Source organism: Pseudophryne corroboree, chromosome 1 (assembly GCF_028390025.1).
Source record: "Pseudophryne corroboree isolate aPseCor3 chromosome 1, aPseCor3.hap2, whole genome shotgun sequence".
In the NCBI taxonomy this organism is placed as follows: domain Eukaryota; kingdom Metazoa; phylum Chordata; class Amphibia; order Anura; family Myobatrachidae; genus Pseudophryne; species Pseudophryne corroboree.
In genome coordinates, this window is record NC_086444.1 from 832,971,101 (window position 1) to 832,997,575 (window position 26,475).

The following is a 26,475-nucleotide window of genomic DNA, read 5'->3' on the forward strand; positions in this document are numbered from 1 at the left end:
GCATACATTTGCTCAGGGTTGTCTATCTCCCCATCGGTGAATATAACTTGAGATAGAATGAGACCACATTAACCATAGGACATACCATGTGAACTGCGACGGCAGTGAGAGGAGAGAGGTTGAGAATATTGGACCCAAAGTGTACCCTTGCTGGTTCGGTGGCTCACTTTGCTTTTCTCAGGTTACCGATGAGAATAGATGTTAATGTGGTAGCCCATTGACCTTGCTTTCCCCCCTGCCTTTGTGGTTCACATGGTATGTTTCATGGTTCACGTGGTCTCATTCCATCTACGAGGCTTCATTGCCTAAAGGGGTCTAGCCGCTACCATTTGCTCAGTGAGTGTCCTAATAGAAAAATAGCCACTGTCATGTCAGACAGGTCATATTTAATAGTAGGAATAGGTTGGGTCAGAGATTGATAACATAGGGGTAAATGTATTAAGCCTGGAGAAGTGATAATGCATCAGCCTATCAGCTCTTTACTGTTAATTTACATATTGGAGCTGATTGGCTGGTGCATTATCACCTTGCACTTCTCACTGCTTTATCACTTCTCCAGGCTTAATACATCTGCCCCATAATGCTTTAGTCAAAATCTTACCATTTGTTTTACCCAAGCGAAACAAATTGTCTTTATTTTCTTATAAACTAATTTAATCTTATTTTGTTTTACTAGACTTCCCCTAAGTACAACAAATAAGTATTTTGTTTAGCTTTATGCTGTGTTTCCAAATCTTTGTAAAAAATAGATTTGCCAATTTTGTATTAAAACAGCTGCTGGGACTCCTCCATATGAGGAGTAACCAAATTAGTAAAAGTAATACACTAGAGATAGCTGTAACTTACATATACGCATTCAGAAGTCCATGAAATGTTTTACTTTTAGAACAGGAATGAAGGATAAGCAGGACAAAGCTGGGTAGTCGCAAGTGTGTCTTTAGAGGCAGACTTATTCAATAACCTTACCAGGCGAAGAAGCAACATACAAAAAGCCTTTTTTTACAGTAGTTCGACGGATTGATTTTAATGGGCACTTTAATGTACCCTATTTATGTAAATGAACACTATATTCACTAGCATAAATGTACATTTTATATTTGTCTGTTCCTGTAGGGTCCAAAAGAAAAATTGAGAGAGTTGAAATGCCTGAAACAAAGCGACAAAAACAGTCCTCCCATATAACAAGACCCCCTCCTCAAAGGCTGTCTGCAGCTACAAAGAGGCCTGCCAGCACCAAAGGAAAGCAGGCATCAGAATACAAGAGTGATGACTTTCCGAGACATGACAGAAACAGGAGGCCAGATGGTGATCGAAGAATTCATCACTCAGGCAGCACAGGCCGCGATGGGTTTAAAGGACCACAGGATAAAGTTTACTTGAGAAAAAGAGAAACTGAAAGGAGGCCCAAATCGAACACTCCAGATATTGCACCTGAGGTAACAGTTGAAATGTTTTTTCTTATTTAGTGAGTAAAAATGATAGCCTGTTGTAATTCCCTTATAGTCTTCAGGGTGTGTGCATCTGTCTGCCTATCCATCCATCCCCACTCTGAGCTAAATGGCTGAAGAGTATGAGAGCCAGATTTACACACAATATGAGTCTAAGGGTACATGCGGGCATTATACTGAGGTGCAGCAGTATATACTGCTGGAGATCTAGTGAGTTTTGATCAGCGATGTGCGAAAAAGGTAAGCAGGTCAGACACTGCCTCACCTGTCATAGACGTTTACTCCAGAGTTTTGCGAAGATATAATATATTCTTTGTATTTCTCTGACGTCCTAAGTGGATGCTGGGGACTCCGTAAGGACCATGGGGAATAGCGGCTCCGCAGGAGACAGGGCACAAAAGTAAAAGCTTTAGGATCAGGTGGTGTGCACTGGCTCCTCCCCCTATGACCCTCCTCCAAGCCTCAGTTAGGTTTTTGTGCCCGGCCGAGAAGGGTGCAATCTAGGTGGCTCTCCTAAAGAGCTGCTTAGAGTAAAAGTTTTGTTAGGTTTTTTATTTTCAGTGAGTCCTGCTGGCAACAGGCTCACTGCAACGAGGGACTTGGGGGAGAAGAAGTGAACTCACCTGCGTGCAGGATGGATTGGCTTCTTAGGCTACTGGACACTAGCTCCAGAGGGACGATCACAGGTACAGCCTGGATGGGTCACCGGAGCCGCGCCGCCGACCCCCTTGCAGATGCTGAAGAGAGAAGAGGTCCAGAAATCGGCGGCTGAAGACTTCCCAGTCTTCTTAAGGTAGCGCACAGCACGGCAGCTGTGCGCCATTGCTCTCAGCACACTTCACACCAACGGTCACTGAGGGTGCAGGGCGCTGGGGGGGGGGCGCCCTGGGCAGCAATGAAAGTACCTATGCTGGCTAAAAATACATCACATATAGCCTCTGGGGCTATATGGATGTATTTAACCCCTGCCAGGTTGTCAGAAAAACGGGAGAAGAAGCCCGCCGAAAAGGGGGCGGGGCCTATTCTCCTCAGCACACAGCGCCATTTTCCTACACAGCTCCGCTGCTAGGAAGGCTCCCAGGCTCTCCCCTGCACTGCACTACAGAAACAGGGTTAAAACAGAGAGGGGGGGCATTTTGTGTGGCGATATTATAATATATTAAGATGCTATAAGGGAAAACACTTATATAAGGTTGTCCCTGTATAATTATAGCGTTTTGGTGTGTGCTGGCAAACTCTCCCTCTGTCTCCCCAAAGGGCTAGTGGGGTCCTGTCCTCTATCAGAGCATTCCCTGTGTGTGTGCTGTGTGTCGGTACGTGTGTGTCGACATGTATGAGGACGATGTTGGTGAGGAGGCGGAGCAATTGCCTGTAATGGTGATGTCACTCTCTAGGGAGTCGACACCGGAATGGATGGCTTATTTAGGGAATTACGTGATAATGTCAACACGCTGCAAGGTCGGTTGACGACATGAGACGGCCGGCAAACCAATTAGTACCTGTCCAGGCGTCTCAAACACCGTCAGGGGCTTTAAAACGCCCATTACCTCAGTCGGTCGACACAGACACGGACACTGACTCCAGTGTCGACGGTGAAGAAACAAACGTATTTTCCATTAGGGCCACACGTTACATGTTAAGGGCAATGAAGGAGGTGTTACATATTTCTGATACTACAAGTACCACAAAAAAGGGTATTATGTGGGGTGTGAAAAAACTACCTGTAGTTTTTCCTGAATCAGATAAATTAAATGAAGTGTGTGATGATGCGTGGGTTTCCCCCGATAGAAAATTATTGGCGTTATACCCTTTCCCGCCAGAAGTTAGGGCGCGTTGGGAAACACCCCCTAGGGTGGATAAGGCGCTCACACGCTTATCAAAACAAGTGGCGTTACCGTCTCCAGATACGGCCGCCCTCAAGGAGCCAGCTGATAGGAGGCTGGAAAATATCCTAAAAAGTATATACACACATACTGGTGTTATACTGCGACCAGCGATCGCCTCAGCCTGGATGTGCAGCGCTGGGGTGGCTTGGTCGGATTCCCTGACTGAAAATATTGATACCCTTGACAGGGACAGTATTTTATTGACTATAGAGCATTTAAAAGATGCATTTCTATATATGCGAGATGCACAGAGGGATATTTGCACTCTGGCATCAAGAGTAAGTGCGATGTCCATGTCTGCCAGAAGATGTTTATGGACACGACAGTGGTCAGGTGATGCAGATTCCAAACGGCACATGGAAGTATTGCCGTATAAAGGGGAGGAGTTATTTGGGGTCGGTCCATCGGACCTGGTGGCCACGGCAACAGCTGGAAAATCCACCTTTTTTACCCCAAGTCACATCTCGGCAGAAAAAGACACCGTCTTTTCAGCCTCAGTCCTTTCGTCCCCATAAGGGCAAGCGGGCAAAAGGCCAGTCATATCTGCCCAGGGGTAGAGGAAAGGGAAGAAGACTGCAGCAGGCAGCTCCTTCCCAGGAACAGAAGCCCTCCACCGCTTCTGCCAAGTCCTCAGCATGACGCTGGGGCCGTACAAGCGGACTCAGGTGCGGTGGGGGGTCGTCTCAAGAGTTTCAGCGCGCAGTGGGCTCACTCGCAAGTGGACCCCTGGATCCTACAAGTAGTATCCCAGGGGGTACAGATTGGAAGTTCGAGACGTCTCCCCCTCGCAGGTTCCTGAAGTCTGCTTTACCAACGTCTCCCTCCGACAGGGAGGCAGTATTGGAAACAATTCACAAGCTGTATTCCCAGCAGGTGATAATCAAAGTACCCCTCCTACAACAAGGAAAGGGGTATTATTCCACACTATTTGTGGTACTGAAGCCAGACGGCTCGGTGAGACCTATTCTAAATCTGAAATCTTTGAACACTTACATACAAAGGTTCAAATCAAGATGGAGTCACTCAGAGCAGTGATAGCGAAGGGTACCTCAGGTTCGTGGTACAGAACTGTCACTATCAGTTTCAGACGCTGCCGTTTGGATTGTCCACGGCACCCCGGGTCTTTACCAAGGTAATGGCCGAAATGATGATTCTTCTTCAAAGAAAAGGCGTCTTAATTATCCCTTACTTGGACGATCTCCTGATAAGGGCAAGGTCCAGAGAACAGTTGGAGGTCGGAGTAGCACTATCTCAAATAGTTCTACGACAGCACGGGTGGATTCTAAATATTCCAAAATCGCAGCTGATTCCGACGACACGTCTGCTGTTCCTAGGGATGATTCTGGACACAGTCCAGAAAAAGGTGTTTCTCCCGGAGGAGAAAGCCAGGGAGTTATCCGAGCTAGTTAGGAACCTCCTAGAACCAGGCCAAGTGTCAGTGCATCAATGCACAAGAGTCCTGGGGAAAATGGTGGCTTCTTACGAAGCGATTCCATTCGGCAGATTTCACGCAAGAATTTTTCAGTGGGATCTGCTGGACGAATGGTCCGGATCGCATCTTCAGATGCATCAGCGGATAATCCTGTCTCCAAGGACAAGGGTGTCTCTTCTGTGGTGGCTGCAGAGTGCTCATCTACTAGAGGGCAGCAGATTCGGCATTCAGGACTGGGTCCTGGTGACCACGGATGCCAGCCTGAGAGGCTGGGGAGCAGTCACACAGGGAAGAAATATCCAAGGAGTGTGGTCAAGTCTGGAGACTTCTCTCCACATAAATATACTGGAGCTAAGGGCAATTTACAATGCTCTGAGCCTAGGAAGACCTCTGCTTCAAAGTCAACCGGTGCTGATCCAGTCGGACAACATCACGGCAGTCGCCCACGTACACAGACAGGGCGGCACAAGAAGCAGGAGGGCAATGGCAGCAAGGATTCTTCGCTGGGCGAAAAATCATGTGATAACACTGTCAGCGGTGTTCATTCCGGGAGTGGACAACTGGGAAGCAGACTTCCTCAGCAGGCACGACCTCCACCCGGGAGAGTGGGGACTTCATCTGGAAGTCTTCCACATGATTGTGAACCGTTGGGAAAGACCAAAGGTGGACATGATGGCGTCCCGTCTGAACAAAAAACTGGACAGGTATTGCGCCAGGTCAAGAGACCCTCAGGCAATAGCAGGGACGCTCTGGTAACACCGTGGGTGTACCAGTCGGTGTATGTGTTCCCTCCTCTGCCTCTCATACCCAAGGTACTGAGAATTATAAGACGGAGAGGAGTAAGAACTATACTCGTGGCTCCGGATTGGCCAAGAAGGACTTGGTACCCGGAACTTCAAGAGATACTAAGAAGGGACTTGCTTCAGCAAGGATCATGTCTGTTCCAAGTCTTACCGCGGCTGCGTTTGACGGCATGGCGGTTGAACGCCAGATCCTAAGGGAAAAAGGCATTCCGGAAGAGGTCATCCCTACCCTGGTCAGAGCCAGGAAGGAGGTGACCGTATAACATTATCACCACATTTGGCGAAAATATGTTGCATGGTGTGAGGCCAGGAAGGCCCCACGGAGGAATTTCAACTCGGTCGATTCCTGCATTTCCTGCAAACAGGAGTGTCTATGGGCCTCAAATTGGGGTCCATTAAGGTTCAAATTTCGGCCCTGTCGATTTTCTTCCAGAAAGAATTGGCTTCAGTTCCTGAAGTCCAGAAGTTTGTCAAGGGAGTACTGCATATACAACCCCCTTTTGTGCCTCCAGTGGCACTGTGGGATCTCAACGTAGTTCTGGGATTCCTCAAATCACATTGGTTTAAACCGCTCAAATCTGTGGATTTGAAATATCTCGCATGGAAAGTGACCATGCTGTTGGCCCTGGCCTCGGCCAGGCGAGTGTCAGAATTGGCGGCTTTGTCTCACAAAAGCCCATATCTGATTGTCCATTCGGACAGGGCAGAGCTGCGGACTCGTCCCCAGTTTCTCCCTAAGGTGGTGTCAGCGTTTCACCTGAACCAGCTTATTGTGGTACCTGCGGCTACTAGGGACTTGGAGGACTCCAAGTTGCTAGATGTTGTCAGGGCCCTGAAAATATGTTTCCAGGACGGCTGGAGTCAGGAAAACTGACTTGCTGTTATCCTGTATGCACCCAACAAACTGGGTGCTCTTGCTTCTAAGCAGACGATTGCTAGTTGGATGTGTAGTACAATTCAGCTTGCACATTCTGTGGCAGGCCTGCCACAGCCAAAATATGTAAATGCCCATTCCACAAGGAAGGTGGGCTCATCTTGGGCGGCTGCCCGAGGGGTCTCGGCTTTACAACTTTGCCGAGCTGCTACTTGGTCAGGGGCAAACACGTTTGCAAAATTCTACAAATTTGATACCCTGGCTGAGGAGGACCTGGAGTTCTCTCATTCGGTGCTGCAGAGTCATCCGCACTCTCCCGCCCGTTTGGGAGCTTTGGTATAATCCCCATGGTCCTTACGGAGTCCCCAGCATCCACTTAGGACGTCAGAGAAAATAAGAATTTACTTACCGATAATTCTATTTCTCGTAGTCCGTAGTGGATGCTGGGCGCCCATCCCAAGTGCGGATTGTCTGCAATACTTGTACATAGTTATTGTTACAAAAATCGGGTTATTATTGTTGTGAGCCATCTTTTCAGAGGCTCCGCTGTTATCATGCTGTTAACTGGGTTCAGATCACAGGTTGTACAGTGTGATTGGTGTGGCTGGTATGAGTCTTACCCGGGATTCAAAATCCTTCCTTATTGTGTACGCTCGTCCGGGCACAGTATCCTAACTGAGGCTTGGAGGAGGGTCATAGGGGGAGGAGCCAGTGCACACCACCTGATCCTAAAGCTTTTACTTTTGTGCCCTGTCTCCTGCGGAGCCGCTATTCCCCATGGTCCTTACGGAGTCCCCAGCATCCACTACGGACTACGAGAAATAGAATTATCGGTAAGTAAATTCTTTTTTTTTTTTTTATATAATTTAAATAGTCAGAACTCTGGAGTATACTGAAAAATGACAGGAAAGGCGCTCCCTCACCTCACTGCACGTCTGATTGATCTATTTGTTTCTGTCCGGTTAAGCATTCAAAAGGCCCCTGCACAGATTGGGATGAAACCAATGCAAGGTTGGATCCTGGACAGGGGTTAAGCTGGATACACACTATAAGAATATCTGTCCAATCTTTTTGGTTGGAATGAAAATCTGGGAATGTATGGGAGCAAATGACAATTGACCATTTGCTCCCAAACACTTGAAAACAAAAAAATGAACGTTCAGACAAATTGATTAAAGCCATTTGATGTAACCAATTTATCCAAACAACCATTATTGCACATTTTCCAATTGTCATTTTCTCCCATACGTTACCAGATTTATGCATGTCACGCCCAAACGGACAGGGTTTAGCCGAGTAAAATTGCTAAACCTGACTAAAGTCCTGCTTTGAGCATCCAAGCTTCTTTTCTATCTTAGCGCACATTTCTTCTCGCACTTCAGGAGGCTGCGTGAAGAAATCTCATCCCTGTGACTACCTGGCTTCTAAACGGAGCAACAATTGAATTGCTTTGTTTTGCGCTCCCTAGTGGTAGCCGCGGTGTAAAACAATTGAATTGGCCCCAATGTGGTTTATAGTGCACTGTGTTAATATTTGTTTGGCGTTTTTACCAAACTTATTATGCATTCTTTTTCAGTAGTATTTCCTTGCTTATTTGATCTCTTTAAAGGAATACCTCCTCTGTTAGCAAATGGAAAATTCTTTCTGTTCCCTGCAAATATAGCCCAGCACCAAAAATGCCACAGATATTCCTCATGGTGTATTATGTATGTTTAATGTGTAAAAAAATACAAGATTAAAAACTCATACATAAAAGCAGTTATATGTCGATAGATATAGCTAGATGTGTCCTGGAAAATATTATATAATGCATTCATAATTTCTCTAGCATCCTTAAGGGATACTGGGGTTCACTTAGTACGATGGGGTATAGACGGGGTTCAAAGGAGCCGGTGCACCTTAAACTTCTTCACTGGGTGCACCCTCCCACAGGCATTTTACAAAAATGTGCCCTCAGGAGAGGATACACACTCTGGAGCTCCAGAGAGTTTTCTTCAGTTCATTTTAAAATTTTATTTACGGTATGCTGTTTGGGCAACAGCCTACCTGCACCGTGGGAGTTGGGGGGGGGGGGGGGGGGGGGGGGGTCGGTTACTGGTCTCTTCAGGTGTGAGAGCCGCTTCCCCGCTGCAGGACCACCGTCATGAGCGGTTGTTGTACAGCGGGGCACTGCGCCTTAGCTGTTGCAATCGCAGCATGCCGCACACCCCTAACAGATGCCTGAAGGTGAGGAGTGGTGAGTACAAACCGACTTGGTGCGGCACAAACGCAGGGCGGCATACGGAACCCTTCCTGGAGGGGATTCGCTATAGCCGCCTGCGTACACTGGCCAGCAGTAGTGAAAGCAGGTATCTTTACTTAGTTGTACACTCTGTGAGAGACATTGCCAGTATAAAAATCTACATAGCTCCAGCGCCATTACAGGGGGCGGAGCTTCCTCAGAGTAGGACCAGCGGAGTTTTGGCACCTTCCTCTGCTTTATAGCTGCAGCAGCAGGCGCACACAGCTCCTCCAGACACTCAGGACATGCATGAAAACTGGTACAGGGGTGTAGCAAAGGGGGAGAGCCGCTATTGTACACAATCTGTGTTCTGAAAAGGAAAAAAAACGCTGGTGTTACACTGATAGAAAAGCTTGCAGTCTCACTGGGGCTGCTTACCTTGGGTGTGCTCTGTGTCTCCCTCTCAGATACACACACATGAAATACACATGTCAGATGTCCTCTCAGCTCATACTCAAAAGACACAACAACTGCAGCAGGCTGTTGCAGACCTAACTGCAAGGACAGATGTTCCACAGGCCCCCCTTTCTTGATCAGGGCCACTAAAACGTGGGTTATCTGCTTTACTCTCCGATTCTGATGAGGAGATACAGGAGGAGGGGGAGGAATTGGATCTTGGTACTGGGATTCCCCTTCTGCACAGGTTATTGAGCCCCTCATACTTGCTATATACGACGTGTTAAAACTTCCTCTAAAGGACGCTGCAGCACAGCAGTCGTTTTTCATAACTCAGAACAAACTGTCACTTTCCCTGATCCTGCAGAATTGGATGACCTATTTAAGTTAGCCTGGAAAAATCCAGATAAGAAATACCAAGTGACAAAACGATTTTTGCACACTTTCCCATTTGCTCCTGAAGGCAGGAAAATCTGAGAATCTTCTCTTACGTCCTAGAGGATGCTGGGGTCCACATTAGTACCATGGGATATAGACAGGTCCACTAGGAGCCACTGGCACTTTAAGAGTTTGAGAGTGTGGGCTTGCTCCTCCCTCTATGCCCCTCCTACCAGACTCAGTTTAGAAAATGTGCCCAGAGGAGCCGGTCACAGCTAGGGGAGCTCTCCAGAGTTTCTCTAGTAAAGTTATTTTTTTAGAGTTTATTATTTTACAGGGAGGCTGCTGGCAACAGCCTCCCTGCTTCGAGGGACTAAGGGGGGAAGTAGTGTCTGCCCTGTGGGGTCTGAGCCACTATCTCCGCTGACAGGACACTGAGCTCCTGAGGGGATCGACCGTTCCCCACCACATGGGATCGCTCACCCCGGCAGCATGCAGCCACCCCCTTACAGAGCCAGAAGATCAGAAGAGGGCGAGATATTGCGGCACAAGGGTAGGAGCACAGCTGCTTCGGTAGGCTCAGCGGCACACAGTGTTGGCGCTATGAGGGGTGTCCTGAGCCAGCGACTTAATACCCTACACTGGTCACAGACGCTAACCGGAGACTGAATCCCCAGGCTAGCGACAGAATCCTCAGGCCAGTATAAAGAATTGTGCGGGAAGACGCACCATCTTCAGGAGGCGGAGCTTCTCCTCAGAGCGGACCTTGTAGCGTTCAGCGCCATTTTCCTGCCTGCAGTTCCTGTACAAGGGGGCTGTCCCTCCAATCAACTTCCAGCTATCCGGAGCGGTACCAGGGGGTTGTAGAAAGAGGGGGGGGGGGATTTTAGGCTGTGTAAAATCTGTGTGGTCTATTAAGGTACACATTTAGCGCTGGTAGTTCTATTTGTACTACCTCGGAGAGTGCTGCGTGTGGGTCGGCTCCAGTCTCTGTGTCTCTCTCTGCCATACTTGGGCGGGGGGAGCTGTGACTGACAATTCCCTGTATTTGTGGTTGTTCAATACCTTTCATAGCCATGTCTAGGGACTCGGTGTCATATGCTGCTGAAGTGGTTTCCTCAGGAGGAATCCATTTCATGTACACAGAGATGTAATCACGTTGCTGAACCAGCATCTAAATACCATAAACTGGTCACAGTCGCTAGCCGGAGACTGAATCCCCAGACTAGCGACTGAATTCTCAGTACACTGGCGCTAGCCGTGGACTGAATCCCCAGGCTAGCGACGGAATCCTCAGGCCAGTATATAGGGGTTGCGCGGGAAGAAGTGTCGTCTTCGGTGGGCGGAGCTTCTCAGTGCGACACCAGCAGAGTTCAGCTCCATTTTCCGTCTGCAGCTCCACATTGCACAGACTGCGAACGGTGATGGGGACGTGCTGAGGGGGGGACGGCACCCCTTGCAGAGGGTGCACCTCATGTGGAAGGCCATTAGCTATATATGTTAAATGTTGCTGAGGGGGCTTACTTCACTGACGATAAGAAAGCCTCGCTAACCTTCCCTGCGTTTAATGTATTAAACGCGCTTTGTAATATCCTGAGAGGAGGATAGAATGAATTAAGACCTCTATATCCAGACTGTCAAGGATAGTGGTTTTACCAGTCCCAGGCTCTGCCACGTTGAAAGAACCGGCTGATCGCAGGATTGACGCTATGCTCAAATCCATATACACGGCTTCGGGGGCGATACTGCGACCTACCATTGCCAGTGTATGGATTTCTAAAGCTATAGTAAAGCTGACACGTTACTTGAGTAATTGATCACAATGGATGAACGTGACGTTGAATTGTTCTTGCGTAACATACAGGATTCTGCGATCTTTACGGTGAAAGACCTGGGTTCGACGGCTGCAGGAATTTCTTCCATGTCCGTCTAAGCTCGTCGAGGACTGTGGCTGCGCCAGTGGTCTGCCTACGTGGAATCCAGGAGAGGTGTGGAGACCCTACCCTACTCAGGTCAGGCTCTCTCTTTGGGGAAGCATTGGATGCGTGGATCGCCACGGCTACAGCAGGTAAGTCCCCTTTTCTTCCCTCAGCTGCACCTACTATGAGGAAACCTATTTCTTCACCTGCATCTCAGTCTTTTTGGGTTTCTAAACCAAGAAAGACCGAACCGGCCAACACCTTTGTTAGAGGGGTCTGACCAAAATCCAAGAAACCTGTTGCGGCAGGTTCCCAAGAACAGAAGTCTGCTTCAGGTGCGCTTAAATCCTCCGCATGACGGTGGACAGCACAGTCTGGAAGTAGGGCTGGTGGGGGCGAGACTCAGACATTCCAGTCACGTCTGGGTGTCGTCCGGCCTGGACCCCTGGGTACTAGATATTGTGTCCCAGGGGTACCGGCTGGAATTTCAGGATCTCCCTCCTCATCTGTTCTTCACATCGGGCTTGCCAGCTTTGCGGGCAGACTGGACTACTCTGCAGGGAGCCATCCAGAAGTTGCTGGAGGCACAGGTCATTGTACCAGTCCCTCCTCAAAGGCAGAACACAGGTTACTATTCGAACCTTTTTGTGGTACCGAAACCGGATGGTTTGGTCAGGCCCATTCTGAACTTAAAATCACTAAACCCCTTTCTGAGGGCGTTCAAGTTCAAAATGGAGTCTCTAAGGGCAGTGATATCAGGTCTGGAAAAGGGGGAATTTATCCCTGGATATTAAGGATGCGTACCTCCACATCCTGATTTGGCTGCCGCATCAGGCTTATCTCCGATTCGCTCTGTTGGACTGTCATTTTCAGTTCCAGGCCGAACCATTCGGCCTCTCCACAGCACCAAGGGTTTTTACCAAGGTGATGGCTGAAATGAGGGTTCTCCTATGCCGGCAGGGGGTGAACATAATTCCATATCTGGACGATCTGCTGGTAAAGGCATCGTCCAAGGAGAAGCTTTTTTTCAGTTAATAGCACTCACGACCCTGCTTCTCAAGGAACAGGGTTGGACCCTGAATATCCCAATATCTCATGCGGAACCAACCAGGAGGTTGTCCTTTCTAGGAATGATCCTCGACACTGAAGTGCAGAGGGTGTTTCTTCCAGAGGAAAAAGCGTTGGTGATGCAAACAATGGTCGGGGATGTCCTGAAGCCAGCCCGGGTGTCTGTTCATCAGTGCATTCGCCTTCTGGGGAAGATGGTGGTCTCTTACTAGGCTCTGCAGCATAGGTTCTCAAACTCGGTCCTCAGGACCCTACACAGTGCATGTTTTGCAGGTCGCCCAGCAGGTGCACAGGTGTATTCATTACTCACTGACACATTTTAAAAGGTCTACAGGTGAAGCTAATTATTTCACTTGCGACTCTGTGAGGAGACCTGCAAAACATGCACCATGTGGGGTCCCGAGGACCGAGTTTGAGAACCTGTGCTCTGCAGTATGGGAGGTTTCACGCTCGGTCCTTCCAACTGGATCTCCTGAACAAGTGGTCGGGATCCCATCTACACATGCACCAGAGAATACGTCTGTCGCCAAAGGCCAGGATTTCACTCTCTGGTGGCTGCAATTACCTTGCCTTCTGGAGGGCCGCGAGTTTAGGATTTAGCACTGGATCCTTCTAACCACGGGTGCAAGTCTCCGGGGCTGGGGCGCAGTCACTCAAGGGGAAACGTTCCAAGGAAGGTGGTTAAGTCTGGAAGCCGGCCTGCCGATAAACATTCTGGAACGAAGAGCCGTCTACAACGGTATTCTGCAAGCGGCCCATCTTCTGAGAAATCGGACCCTTCAAGTACAGTCGGACAACGTAACGACAGTGGTTTACATAAACCGACAAGGCGGAACGAAGAGCAGAGCTGCAATGTCAGAGGTAACGAGAATCATCCTCTGGGCAGAAAAACACGCGTTGGCGCTGTCGGCAATCTTCATTCCGGGAGTAGTCAACTGGGAAGCAGACTTCCTCAGCAGACGCGATCTCCATCCAGGGGAGTGGGGCCTCCATCCGGAGGTGTTCAAGGAGGTAACAGATCTATGGGGCCAACTCGATATGATGGCCTCTCATCTTAACAAGACGCTTTGGCGGTTTTGTTCCAGGTCAAGAGACCCGCAAGCAGTGGCGGTGGACGCCCTAGTGACTCCGTGGGTGTTCCAGTCTGTGTACGTGTTTCTTCCACTTCTACTCATTCCAAGAGTTCTCAAACTCATAAGGAGAACAGGAGTTCAGGCAATCCTCACTGCTCCAGACTGGCCAAGAAGGGCTTGGTATGCGGATCTTCTGGATCTACTGCTAGAAGAGCCGAGGCCTCTCCCTCCTCGGGAGGACCTGCTGCAGCAGGGGCCGTTCACCTATGAAGACTTACCACGGCTATGTTTGTTGGCATGGAGGTTGAACGCCAGATACTAGCTCGGAAGGGCATTCCGAACAAGGTTATTCCTACCCTGATACGGGCTAGGAAAGGAGTAACATCTAAGCATTACCATCGTATCTGGAAAATGTGTCTTGGTGCGAGTCCAAGAAATTTCCTGCGGTGGAGTTTCAACTGGGACGGTTTCTCCTCTTCCTGCAAGCAGGTGTGGATATGGGCCCTAGGTTGGAATCCATAAAGATCCAGATTTCGGTCCTATCCATTTTCTTCCAGAAACAGTTGGCTGCCCTCCCTGAGGTTCAGACTTTTTTTGAAGGGAGTTCTGTACATCCAACCTCCCTTTGTACTGCCTACGGCGCCCCGGTGATCTTAACGTGGTGTTGCAATTCCTCCAGTCGGACTGGTTTGAACCTCTACAGGAGGTTGAGGTCAAGGTTCTCACATGGAAGGCTGTCACTTTGTTGGGCTTCTGCTAGACGTGTGTCGGAGTTGGGGGCTTTGTCATGTATAAGTCCATACTTGATCTTCCAAGAAGATAGCGCTGAGCTCCAGACACGTTCGCAGTTCCTTCCGAAGGTTGTCAGCATTTCATATCAACCAACCTATTGTGGTGCCAGTTGCTACTGACTTCTCAGTTTCATCAAAGTCCTTGGATGTTGTAAGGGCTCTAAAAATCTGTGAAAAGGACTGCTCGTCACAGAAAATCGGACTCTGTCCTGTATGATCCCAAGAAAATTGTGTGTCCTGCTTCTAAGCAGACAATATCATGCTGGATCAGGTTCACTATCCAGCATGCGTTTTCTACGGCAGGCTTGCCGTGTTCTACGTCTGTTAAGTCCCACTCTACTCGTAAGGTGGGTTCTTCCTGGGTGGCTGCCCGGGGTGTTGTGACATTACAACTCTGCCGAGCAGCTACTTGGTCAGGGTCGAACACGTTCACAAAATTCTACAAGTTCGATACTTTGGCCTCCGAGGACCTTAAGTTTGGTCAAATGGTTCTGCAGGAGCCTCCGCGCTCTCCCTCCCGTTCTGGGAGCTTTGGTACATCCCCATGGTACTAATGTGGACCCCAGCATCCTCTAGGACGTAAGAGAAAATAGGATTTTCTCTGACGTCCTAAGTGGATGCTGGGACTCCGTAAGGACCATGGGGAATAGCGGCTCCGCAGGAGACTGGGCACAACTAAAAGAAAGCTTTAGACTACTGGTGTGCACTGGCTCCTCCCACTATGACCCTCCTCCAGGCTTCAGTTAGAATCTTGTGCCCGGCTGAGCTGGATGCACACTAGGGGCTCTCCTGAGCTCCTAGAAAGAAAGTATATTTAGGTTTTTTATTTTACAGTGAGATCTGCTGGCAACAGACTCACTGCAGCGAGGGACTAAGGGGAGAAGAAGCGAACCTACCTAACTGGTGGTAGTTTGGGCTTCTTAGGCTACTGGACACCATTAGCTCCAGAGGGATCGACCACAGGACCCGACCTCTATGTTCGGTCCCGGAGCCGCGCCGCCGGCCCCCTTACAGAGCCAGAAGCAAGAAGTGTTCCGGAAAATCGGCGGCAGAAGACTTGTCTTCACCAAGGTAGCGCACAGCACTGCAGCTGTGCGCCATTGCTCCTCATGCACACCTCACACTCCGGTCACTGATGGGTGCAGGGCGCTGGGGGGGGGCGCCCTGAGGGCAATATAAGACACCTTGGCTGGCAATTCTACACCATATATAGTCAGGAAGGCTATATAGGTGTAAAAAAAACCCTGCCAGAATTCCAGAAAAAGCGGGAGAAGTCCGCCGGAAAAGGGGCGGGGCTATCTCCCTCAGCACACTGGCGCCATTTTTCCCTCACCGCTCCGCTGGAAGGACGCTCCCTGGCTCTCCCCTGCAGTGTCAAGCTACATAAGGGTAAAAAAGAGAGGGGGGGCACTAAATTTAGGCGCAGTGTATATATATATAAATAAGCTGCTATAAGGGAAAAAACACTCATTTATAGTGGGATCCCTGTGTTATATAGCGCTCTGGTGTGTGCTGGCATACTCTCTGTCTCCCCAAAGGGCTTTGTGGGGTCCTGTCCTCAGTCAGAGCATTCCCTGTGTGTATGCGGTGTGTCGGTACGGCTGTGTCGACATGTTTGATGAGGCTTATGTGGAGGCGGAGCAAATGCCGATAAATGTGATGTCACCCCCTGCGGGGTCGACACCTGAGTGGATGGTTCTGTGGAAGGAATTACGCGACAGTGTCGACTCCTTGCATAAAAGGTTTGACGACATACCAAATGTGGGACAGCCGGCTTCTCAGCCTGTGCCTGCCCAGGCGTCTCAAAAGCCATCAGGGGCTCTAAAACGCCCGCTACCTCAGATGGCAGACACAGATGTCGACATGGATACTGACTCCAGTGTCGACGACGATGAGACTAATGTATCTTCCAATAGGGCCACACGTTATATGATTGAGGCAATGAAAAATGTGTTGCATATTGCTGATGTTACCCCGGGTACCACAAAAAAGGGTATTATGTTTGGAGCGAAAAAACTACCAGTTGTGTTTCCTCCATCTGAGGAATTAAATGAAGTGTGTGAAGAAGCGTGGGCTTCCCCCGATAAGAAACTGGTAATTTCTAAGAGGTTGCTAATGGCGTACCCTTTCCCGCCAGAGGATAGGTCACGTTGGGAAACATCCCCTAGGTTGGATAAAGCGCTCGCACGCTTGTCAAAGAAGGTGGCACTACCGTCTCCGGATACGGCCACCCTGAAGGAATCTGCTGATAGGAAGCAGGAGGCTATCCTGAAGTGTGTATGTGTAATGTGTGTATATATGTGTGTGTGTGTGTATATATATATATATATATATATATATATATATATATATATATATATATATATATATATATATATATATATATATATATATATATATATATATATATATATATATATATATATATATATTGTAACACTGTAGGGGTGCAAGGCGCCTTTTCCTGGGGAATATGGCCGCACGCAGCAGCTGAGGAACAACACAAGTCCAGTTTCTGGTACAACTGACCCCGGCCAGTTTTATTGAAACAGAAAATAAAACAAACCCCAAAATAAAAATACCTTGCCTGTCCGGCACTAACTAAACATAAGATATTCCTAACTGTCACTAAACAAAACACAGAGTTCGTCAGTACATACTGTATAGCTTACTTGCATCAGAAAGCGTGTCTCTCACACACAGATCCTGCAGCCTTCCCAGCCAGTCTGCCCATACTAATCAGGTTAGAAGCACTATAACACTCTTACACAGCTGAAACCCTGATTAGCCCTCTGTGAGGCCAAAGACCCGAACTGGGCCCAATGTCTAGAACTCGCCTTATCTCTCTCTCAGAGCCTTTACCCAGCTTTTACAGCAAACTGAAAAGGTTCAGACAAAACAAAAAGCATTTTTCCTAGAAGTTAACATTTTCTAAAACATGTAAGACAAGAACCTGGGACAAATATACCTGCCCTCAAACACTATCCCAGTGTTCTTGTCACATATCCCCCTCCCCTGTTTCGACCTAGGGGCCGGAACACTTGTAGCCCCCAAACAGAAGATGCGAGACAATGCATCTGCGTTGGTCAATTGTGTTCCCGGTCTATGTTCGACAGTAAACTTAAAGTCCTGCAACGCTAGAAACCATCTAGTTACACGAGCATTCTTGCCTCTATTTACATACATCCATTTTAAAGGGGCATGGTCTGTCACTAGTCTGAATTGTCTACCCAAGAGGTAATATCTCAAGGTATCTAGTGCCCACTTAATGGCCAAAGCCTCCTTTTCCACAATGGCATACCTTTTTTCATGCTCATTGAGTTTCCTACTCAAATAAATGATAGGGTGTTCGTCCCCATCTCTGGTTTGGGACAGCACAGCACCTATCCCTACCTCTGAGGCATCTGTCTGTACCACAAATTCTTTTGAAAAATCTGGTGTTATCAACACCGGTTGTGAACACAAAGCCACTTTTAACGCTTGGAACGCCTTTTCTGCATCAGGGTTCCATTTCACCACATTTGACTGCTTCCCTTTGGTAAGGTCTGACAACGGCACCGCTGTGGTCGCAAAATTAGGAATAAACCGTCTATAGTACCCAGTAATTCCCAAAAAAGCCCTTACCTGTTTTTTATTCACTGGACGAGGCCAGTTTTGAATAGCATCAACTTTATTCAATTGGGGCCTAATCAGACCTCTGCCTATGGTGAAGCCCAAGTATTTGACCTCCTCCATTGCGAGGCAGCACTTCTTTGGGTTAGCAGTTAACCCTGCCTCTCTGATTGAGTCCAGTACTGCTTGTACTTTAACCAAATGGGACCCCCAGTCTGTACTGTGAATTACCACATCATCCAAATAGGCAGCTGCATATTTTCTATGGGGCCTCAAAATTTTATCCATCGCCCTTTGAAAGGTTGCTGGAGCCCCATGCAACCCAAAGGGTAACATCTTATACTGGTACAGCCCCTCCGGAACCGAAAAGGCTGTTTTTTCTTTGGCGCTATCAGATAAAGGTATTTGCCAGTAACCTTTGGTCAGGTCCAATGTGGTGAGAAACCTGGCTGTTCCCAGCCTTTCTACAAGCTCATCCACACGGGGCATGGGGTATGCGTCAAACTTGGACACCTCATTTAACTTACGAAAGTCATTACAGAAGCGTATGCTACCGTCGGGCTTCGGGATGAGCACTATATGACTGGACCACTCACTGTTAGACTCCTCTATGACTCCCAGTTCTAACATGGTTTTAACTTCCTTAGAAATAGCTTCTCGCTGAGCTTCAGGAATCCTATATGGCTTTAAATGAACCCTGACCCCTGGTTCTGTGACAATGTCTTGTTTTATTATGGTCGTTCGGCCAGGCAGCTCTGAAAATACCTCCCTATTTTGGATGAGAAATTCTTTAACCTGATTGTTCTGATCAGCTGATAATGTCTCTGACACCTTCACTGCGGGAAGCAACCGGGGTGAAGACACCGAAGGGCAAGGCTCCGCTGACAGAGACAACCTATCTTTCCAGGGTTTGATTAAGTTAACATGGTAGATCTGTTCGGGTTTTCTCTTTCCCGGCTGGTATACTTTGTAATTAACCTCATTCACTTTTTCCCTAATCTCAAATGGACCCTGCCATTTAGCTAGGAATTTGCTTTCCACAGTGGGTACCAAAACAAGAACTCTATCTCCAGGAGCAAATTCCCGTATCTTGGCACTCCGGTTATAGACCCTCTGTTGAGCACTTTGGGCCTGTTCCATGTGCTCTCTGACAACAGGTACCACGGCTGCAATCCTATCCTGCATTTGTGTTACATGCTCAATAACGCTTCTATAAGGAGTGGGCTGTCCTTCCCACGTCTCTTTGGCAATATCCAACAGCCCTCTGGGGTGTCTACCATACAACAAATCAAATGGAGAAAACCCCGTAGAGGACTGAGGAACTTCTCTGATGGCCATTAACAAGTAGGGCAACAAACAATCCCAGTTTCTCTATCGTCCTAGTGGATGCTGGGGTTCCTGAAAGGACCATGGGGAATAGCGGCTCCGCAGGAGACAGGGCACAAAAAGTAAAGCTTTTCCAGGTCAGGTGGTGTGCACTGGCTCCTCCCCCTATGACCCTCCTCCAGACTCCAGTTAGATTTTTGTGCCCGGCCGAGAAGGGTGCAATCTAGGTGGCTCTCCTAAAGAGCTGCTTAGAAAAAGTTTAGCTTAGGTTTTTTATTTTACAGTGAGTCCTGCTGGCAACAGGATCACTGCAACGAGGGACTGAGGGGAGAAGAAGTGAACTCACCTGCGTGCAGGATGGATTGGCTTCTTGGCTACTGGACATCAGCTCCAGAGGGACGATCACAGGTACAGCCTGGATGGTCACCGGAGCCGCGCCGCCGGCCCCCTTGCAGATGCTGAAGTCAGAAGAGGTCCAAAATCGGCGGCTGAAGACTCCTGCAGTCTTCTAAAGGTAGCGCACAGCACTGCAGCTGTGCGCCATTTTCCTCTCAGCACACTTCACACGCAGTCACTGAGGGTGCAGGGCGCTGGGGGGGGGCGCCCTGGGAGGCAAATGTAACCTATATAAAGGCTAAAAATACCTCACATATAGCCCCCAGAGGCTATATGGAGATATTTAACCCCTGCCTGGATTCACTAAATAGCGGGAGACGAGCCCGCCGGAAAAGGGGCGGGGCCTATCTCCTCAGCACACGGCGCCATTTCCTCTCACAGCTCCGCTGGTCAGGACGGCTCCCAGGTCTCTCCCCTGCACTGCACTACAGAAACAGGGTAAAACAGAGAGGGGGGGCAAATTTATGGCGATATTTTTATATATATATAAAGCAGCTATAAGGGAGCACTTATTATAAGGCTATCCCTGTTATATATAGCGCTTTTGGTGTGTGCTGGCAAACTCTCCCTCTGTCTCCCCAAAGGGCTGGTGGGTCCTGTCTTCGTTAGGAGCATTCCCTGTGTGTCTGCTGTGTGTCGGTACGTGTGTGTCGACATGTATGAGGACGATATTGGTGTGGAGGCGGAGCAATTGCCAAATATGAGGATGTCACCCCCTAGGGAGTCGACACCAGAATGGATGCCTTTATTTATGGAACTACGGGATAGTGTCAACACGCTAAAGCAGTCGTTTGACGACATGAGACGGCCGGACAATCAATTAGTGCCTGTCCAGGCGACTCAAACACCGTCAGGGGCTGTAAAACGCCCTTTGCCTCAGTCGGTCGACACAGACCCAGACACAGGCACTGACTCCAGTGGTGACGGTGACGAATCAACCGTATTTTCCAGTAGGGCCACACGTTATATGATTTTGGCAATGAAGGAGGCGTTACATTTAGCTGATACTACAGGTACCACTAAACAGGGTATTATGTGGGGTGTGAAAAAACTACCTATAGTTTTTCCTGAATCAGAAGAATTAAATGACGTGTGTAATGAAGCGTGGGTTGCTCCTGATAAAAAGCTGATAATTTCAAAGAAATTATTGGCATTATACCCTTTCCCGCCAGAGGTTAGGGAGCGCTGGGAAACATCTCCTAGGGTGGACAAGGCGCTAACACGCTTATCTAAACAAGTGGCGTTACCCTCTCCTGAGACGGCCGCACTTAAAGATCCATCAGATAGGAGGATGGAAAATATCCAAAAAAGTATATACACACATGCAGGTGTTATACTACGACCAGCTATAGCGACTGCCTGGATGTGCAGTGCTGGGGTAGTTTGGTCAGAGTCCCTGATTGAAAATATTGATACCCTGGACAGGGACAATATTTTACTGTCGTTAGAACAAATAAAGCATGCATTTCTTTATATGCGTGATGCACAGAGGGATATCTGCACACTGGCATCACGGGTAAGTGCTATGTCCATTTCGGCCAGAAGAGCTTTATGGACGCGACAGTGGACAGGCGATGCGGATTCAAAACGGCATATGGAAGTTTTGCCGTATAAAGGGGAGGAGTTATTTGGAGTCGGTCTATCAGATTTGGTGGCCACGGCTACAGCCGGGAAATCCACCTTTCTACCTCAAGTCACTCCCCAACAGAAAAAGGCACCGACTTTTCAACCGCAGCCCTTTCGTTCCTTTAAAAATAAGAGAGCAAAGGGCTATTCATATCTGCCACGAGGCAGAGGTCGAGGGAAGAGACAGCAACAGGCAGCTCCTTCCCAGGAACAGAAGCCCTCCCCGGCTTCTACAAAAGCCTCAGCATGACGCTGGGGCTTCTCAAGCGGACTCGGGGACGGTGGGCGGTCGTTTCAAAAATTACAGCGCGCAGTGGGCTCACTCGCAAGTAGATCCCTGGATCCTGCAGATAATATCTCAGGGGTACAGGTTGGAATTAGAGACAGATCCACCTCGCCGTTTCCTGAAGTCTGCTTTACCAACGTCCCCCTCCGAAAGGGAGACGGTTTTGGAAGCCATTCACAAGCTGTACTCTCAGCAGGTGATAGTCAAGGTACCTCTTCTACAACAAGGGAAGGGGTATTATTCCACTCTTTTTGTGGTACCGAAGCCGGATGGCTCGGTAAGGCCTATTCTAAATCTGAAGTCCTTGAACCTGTACATAAAGAAGTTCAAGTTCAAAATGGAGTCACTCAGAGCAGTGATAGCGAACCTGGAAGAGGGGGATTTTATGGTATCCTTGGACATCAAGGATGCGTATCTCCACGTTCCAATTTACCCCTCACACCAGGGGTACCTCAGGTTCGTTGTACAAAACTGTCACTATCAGTTTCAGACGCTGCCGTTCGGATTGTCCACGGCACCTCGGGTCTTTACAAAGGTAATGGCCGAGATGATGATTCTTCTTCGAAGAAAAGGCATATTAATTATCCCATACTTGGACGATCTCCTAATAAGAGCAAGGTCCAGAGAACAGCTAGAGATGGGATTAGCACTGTCTCAAGAAGTGCTAAAACAGCACGGGTGGATTCTGAATATTCCAAAATCCCAGTTAAGGCCGACAACTCGTCTGCTGTTCCTAGGGATGATTCTGGACACGGTTCAGAAAAAGGTTTTTCTCCCGGAGGAAAAAGCCAAGGAGTTATCCGAGCTTGTCAGGAACCTCCTAAAACCAGGAAAGGTGTCTGTACATCAATGCACAAGAGTCCTGGGAAAAATGGTGGCTTCTTACGAAGCAATTCCATTCGGCAGATTCCACGCAAGAATTTTCCAAAGGGATCTGTTGGACAAATGGTCAGGGTCGCATCTTCAGATGCACCTGCGGATAACCCTGTCTCCAAGGACAAGGGTGTCTCTTCTGTGGTGGTTGCAGAGTGCTCATCTATTGGAGGGCCGCAGATTCGGCATACAGGATTGGATCCTGGTGACCACGGACGCCAGCCTGAGAGGCTGGGGAGCAGTCACACAAGGAAGAAACTTCCAGGGAGTATGGACGAGCCTGGAAACGTCTCTTCACATAAACATTCTGGAACTAAGAGCAATCTACAATGCTCTAAGCCAGGCAGAACCTCTGCTTCAGGGAAAACCGGTGTTGATCCAGTCGGACAACATCACGGCAGTCGCCCATGTGAACAGACAGGGCGGCACAAGAAGCAGGAGTGCAATGGCAGAAGCTGCAAGGATTCTTCGCTGGGCAGAGAATCATGTGATAGCACTGTCAGCAGTGTTCATCCCGGGAGTGGACAACTGGGAAGCAGACTTCCTCAGCAGACACGATCTTCACCCGGGAGAGTGGGGACTTCATCCAGAAGTCTTCCACATGCTGGTAACCCGTTGGGAAAGACCAATGGTGGACATGATGGCGTCTCGCCTCAACAAAAAACTGGACAGGTATTGCGCCAGGTCAAGAGATCCGCAGGCAATAGCTGTGGACGCGCTGGTAACGCCTTGGGTGTACCAGTCGGTGTATGCGTTTCCTCCTCTGCCTCTCATACCAAAAGTATTGAGAATTATACGGCAAAGAGGCGTAAGAACGATACTAGTGGTTCCGGATTGGCCAAGAAGGACTTGGTACCCGGAACTTCAAGAGATGATCACGGAAGATCCGTGGCCTCTACCTCTAAGGAGGGACTTGCTTCGGCAGGGTCCCTGTCTGTTTCAAGACTTACCGCGGCTGCGTTTGACGGCATGGCGGTTGAACGCCGGATCCTAAAGGAAAAAGGCATGCCGGAAGAAGTCATTCCTACTTTGATTAAAGCAAGGAAGGAAGTAACCGTGCAACATTATCACCGAATTTGGCGTAAATATGTTGCGTGGTGCGAAGATCGGAGTGCTCCGACAGAGGAATTTCAACTGGGTCGATTCCTACATTTCCTGCAATCAGGATTGTCTATGGGTCTCAAATTGGGATCTATTAAGGTTCAAATTTCGGCCCTGTCGATTTTCTTTAAAAAAAAAAAAAAAAAAAAAAAAATTGGCTTCAGTCCCTGAAGTCCAGACCTTTGTTAAGGGAGTGCTGCATATACAGCCTCCTGTGGTGCCTCCAGTGGCACCGTGGGATCTCAATGTGGTTTTGGACTTTCTAAAATCTCATTGGTTTGAACCACTAAAAAAGGTTGATTTGAAATATCTCACATGGAAAGTGACAATGCTTCTAGCCCTGGCTTCGGCCAGGAGAGTGTCAGAACTGGCAGCTTTATCTTACAAAAGCCCATATCTGATTTTCCATTCGGACAGGGCAGAACTGCGGACTCGTCCGCATTTTCTCCCTAAGGTGGTGTCAGCATTTCATCTGAACCAGCCTATTGTAGTGCCTGCGGCTACAAGTGACTTGGAGGACTCCAAGTTACTGGACGTTGTCAGAGCATTAAAAATATATATTGCAAGGACAGCTGGAGTCAGAAAATCTGACTCGTTGTTTATATTGTATACACCCAACAAGATGGGTGCTCCTGCGTCTAAGCAGACGATTGCTCGTTGGATCTGTAGCACAATCCAACTTGCACATTCTGTGGCAGGCCTGCCACAGCCTAAATCTGTAAAGGCCCACTCCACAAGGAAGGTGGGCTCATCTTGGGCGGCTGCCTGAGGGGTCTCGGCATTACAACTTTGCCGAGCAGCTACGTGGTCAGGGGAGAACACGTTTGTAAAATTTTACAAATTTGATACTCTGGCTATGGAGGACCTGGAGTTCTCTCATTCGGTGCTGCAGAGTCATCCGCACTCTCCCGCCCGTTTGGGAGCTTTGGTATAATCCCCATGGTCCTTTCAGGAACCCCAGCATCCACTAGGACGATAGAGAAAATAAGATTTTACTTACCGATAAATCTATTTCTCGGAGTCCGTAGTGGATGCTGGGCGCCCATCCCAAGTGCGGATTATCTGCAATAATTGTACATAGTTATTGTTAACAAATTCGGGTTATTGTTGAAGGAAGCCATCTTTCAGAGGCTCCGCTGTTATCATACTGTTAACTGGGTTTAGATCACAAGTTGTACGGTGTGATTGGTGTGGCTGGTATGAGTCTTACCCGGGATTCAAAATCCTTCCTTATTGTGTACGCTCGTCCGGGCACAGTACCTAACTGGAGTCTGGAGGAGGGTCATAGGGGGAGGAGCCAGTGCACACCACCTGACCTGGAAAAGCTTTACTTTTTGTGCCCTGTCTCCTGCGGAGCCGCTATTCCCCATGGTCCTTTCAGGAACCCCAGCATCCACTACGGACTCCGAGAAATAGATTTATCGGTAAGTAAAATCTTATTTTTTCCCATCTCTCTCAACAACCTTTTTTAACATACTTTTTAATGTTTTATTAAACCTTTCCACCAACCCGTCAGTTTGGGGATGGTAGATGGATGTCCTGAGGTGAGTGACCTTAAATAACTTGCACAACTCTTTCATGATCCTTGACATAAATGGAGTACCTTGGTCAGTAAAAATTTCTTTTGGTATTCCCACTCTATTAAATACCTGCATCAGCTCCCTAGCTATCGCCTTGGTTGTGATAGTGCGTAAAGGGACAGCCTCAGGATATCGAGTGGCATAGTCCATAATTACCAGGATATACTGATGGCCCCGAGCAGACTTTAACAAGGGCCCCACGAGATCCATGGCTATTCTGTCAAACGGGACCTCTATAATAGGCATGGGAACTAGTGGGCTCCTGAAATGGGGTCTAGGGGCATGATACTGGCATTCAGGACAGGAAGAACAATATTCAGACACTTCTTTATAAACCCCTGGCCAAAAGAACCTTTGTAAAACTCTTTCAGTGGTTTTTTCTGCCCCTAAATGTCCTGCGGTAACGTGACTATGAGCTAAATCTAGTACCGTTCTCCGATAAGGCTGGGGAACTACCAGCTGTTCCACCACATCCTCACCCCTTTTGACAATGTGGTACAAGAGCTCATTACAGATGGCCATGTGGGGATACGTAACCCTGTCACCTGGTACCACAGGTTCCCCATTAACAATCTTAACATTCTCTCTAGCCTTTATTAAGGTAGGATCCTTTAACTGTTCAGACGCAAACAGATCCTCCTTTACCTCCAGGTCAGGCACGCTTTCAGTTCTAACTACTATGTCTCTGTTCCCGGCAAGAGGGTCCTCACTGGACTCCCCATCTGTCACTTCCCCAGCCAAACTAGCAAAAGGCAAAGGGCCAGAAAGTTCCGAAGACCCACGTACATCCATAAAATCACCGGTATTATCAACTGGCTTTTTACTTCTCACATCTGTTGATAACCGTGATTCCCACAGTTTCCAAAAATGAGGAAAATCCCTCCCTATTATGGCCTCATGCACCAAGGTAGGGACCAGTCCCACTTTAACCATTGCTGACCCACAACAAGTTTCTATATTCACCTCAGCAGTGGCATAATGTTGGGTATCCCCATGTATGCAAGTTACCCCAATAGGTATTTGCTGGACCTTTAAGGGGTTCACTAACCCAGCTTTCACGAGGGTAACTAAACTTCCTGAATCTAGCAAGGCCTCTACCCGGTTACCCTCTAAGAACACATCACACATTTGTTTTTCCAGCTCAGGTGAAGGTACCACAGTACAGGCTAACCTAGCAAAGAAAGACATTCTGCGACATTCAAAGGCAGCATCACATTGCATGGGTTCTTGCGTGACTGGGCAATTGGCAATAACATGACCTGGCATACCACACCTAAAACATTTAACCACACGATTATCAACCCGTTTGGGCAGCATAGACCGTTC

At 48.4% G+C, this 26,475-nt stretch overlaps 1 protein-coding gene across 4 annotated transcripts in view; it reads left to right on the forward strand.

Moving 5' to 3' along the window:
* Positions 1-26,475, forward strand: part of YTHDC1 (YTH N6-methyladenosine RNA binding protein C1) — a 243,666-nt gene that overhangs the window by 39,389 nt on the left and 177,802 nt on the right. For all 4 annotated transcript variants that reach the window (XM_063919842.1, XM_063919840.1, XM_063919844.1 and 1 more), the window contains exon 3: positions 1,114-1,436. In XM_063919842.1, coding sequence (XP_063775912.1) covers positions 1,114-1,436 — 323 coding nt within the window. The remainder of the gene's footprint in view (positions 1-1,113; positions 1,437-26,475) is intronic.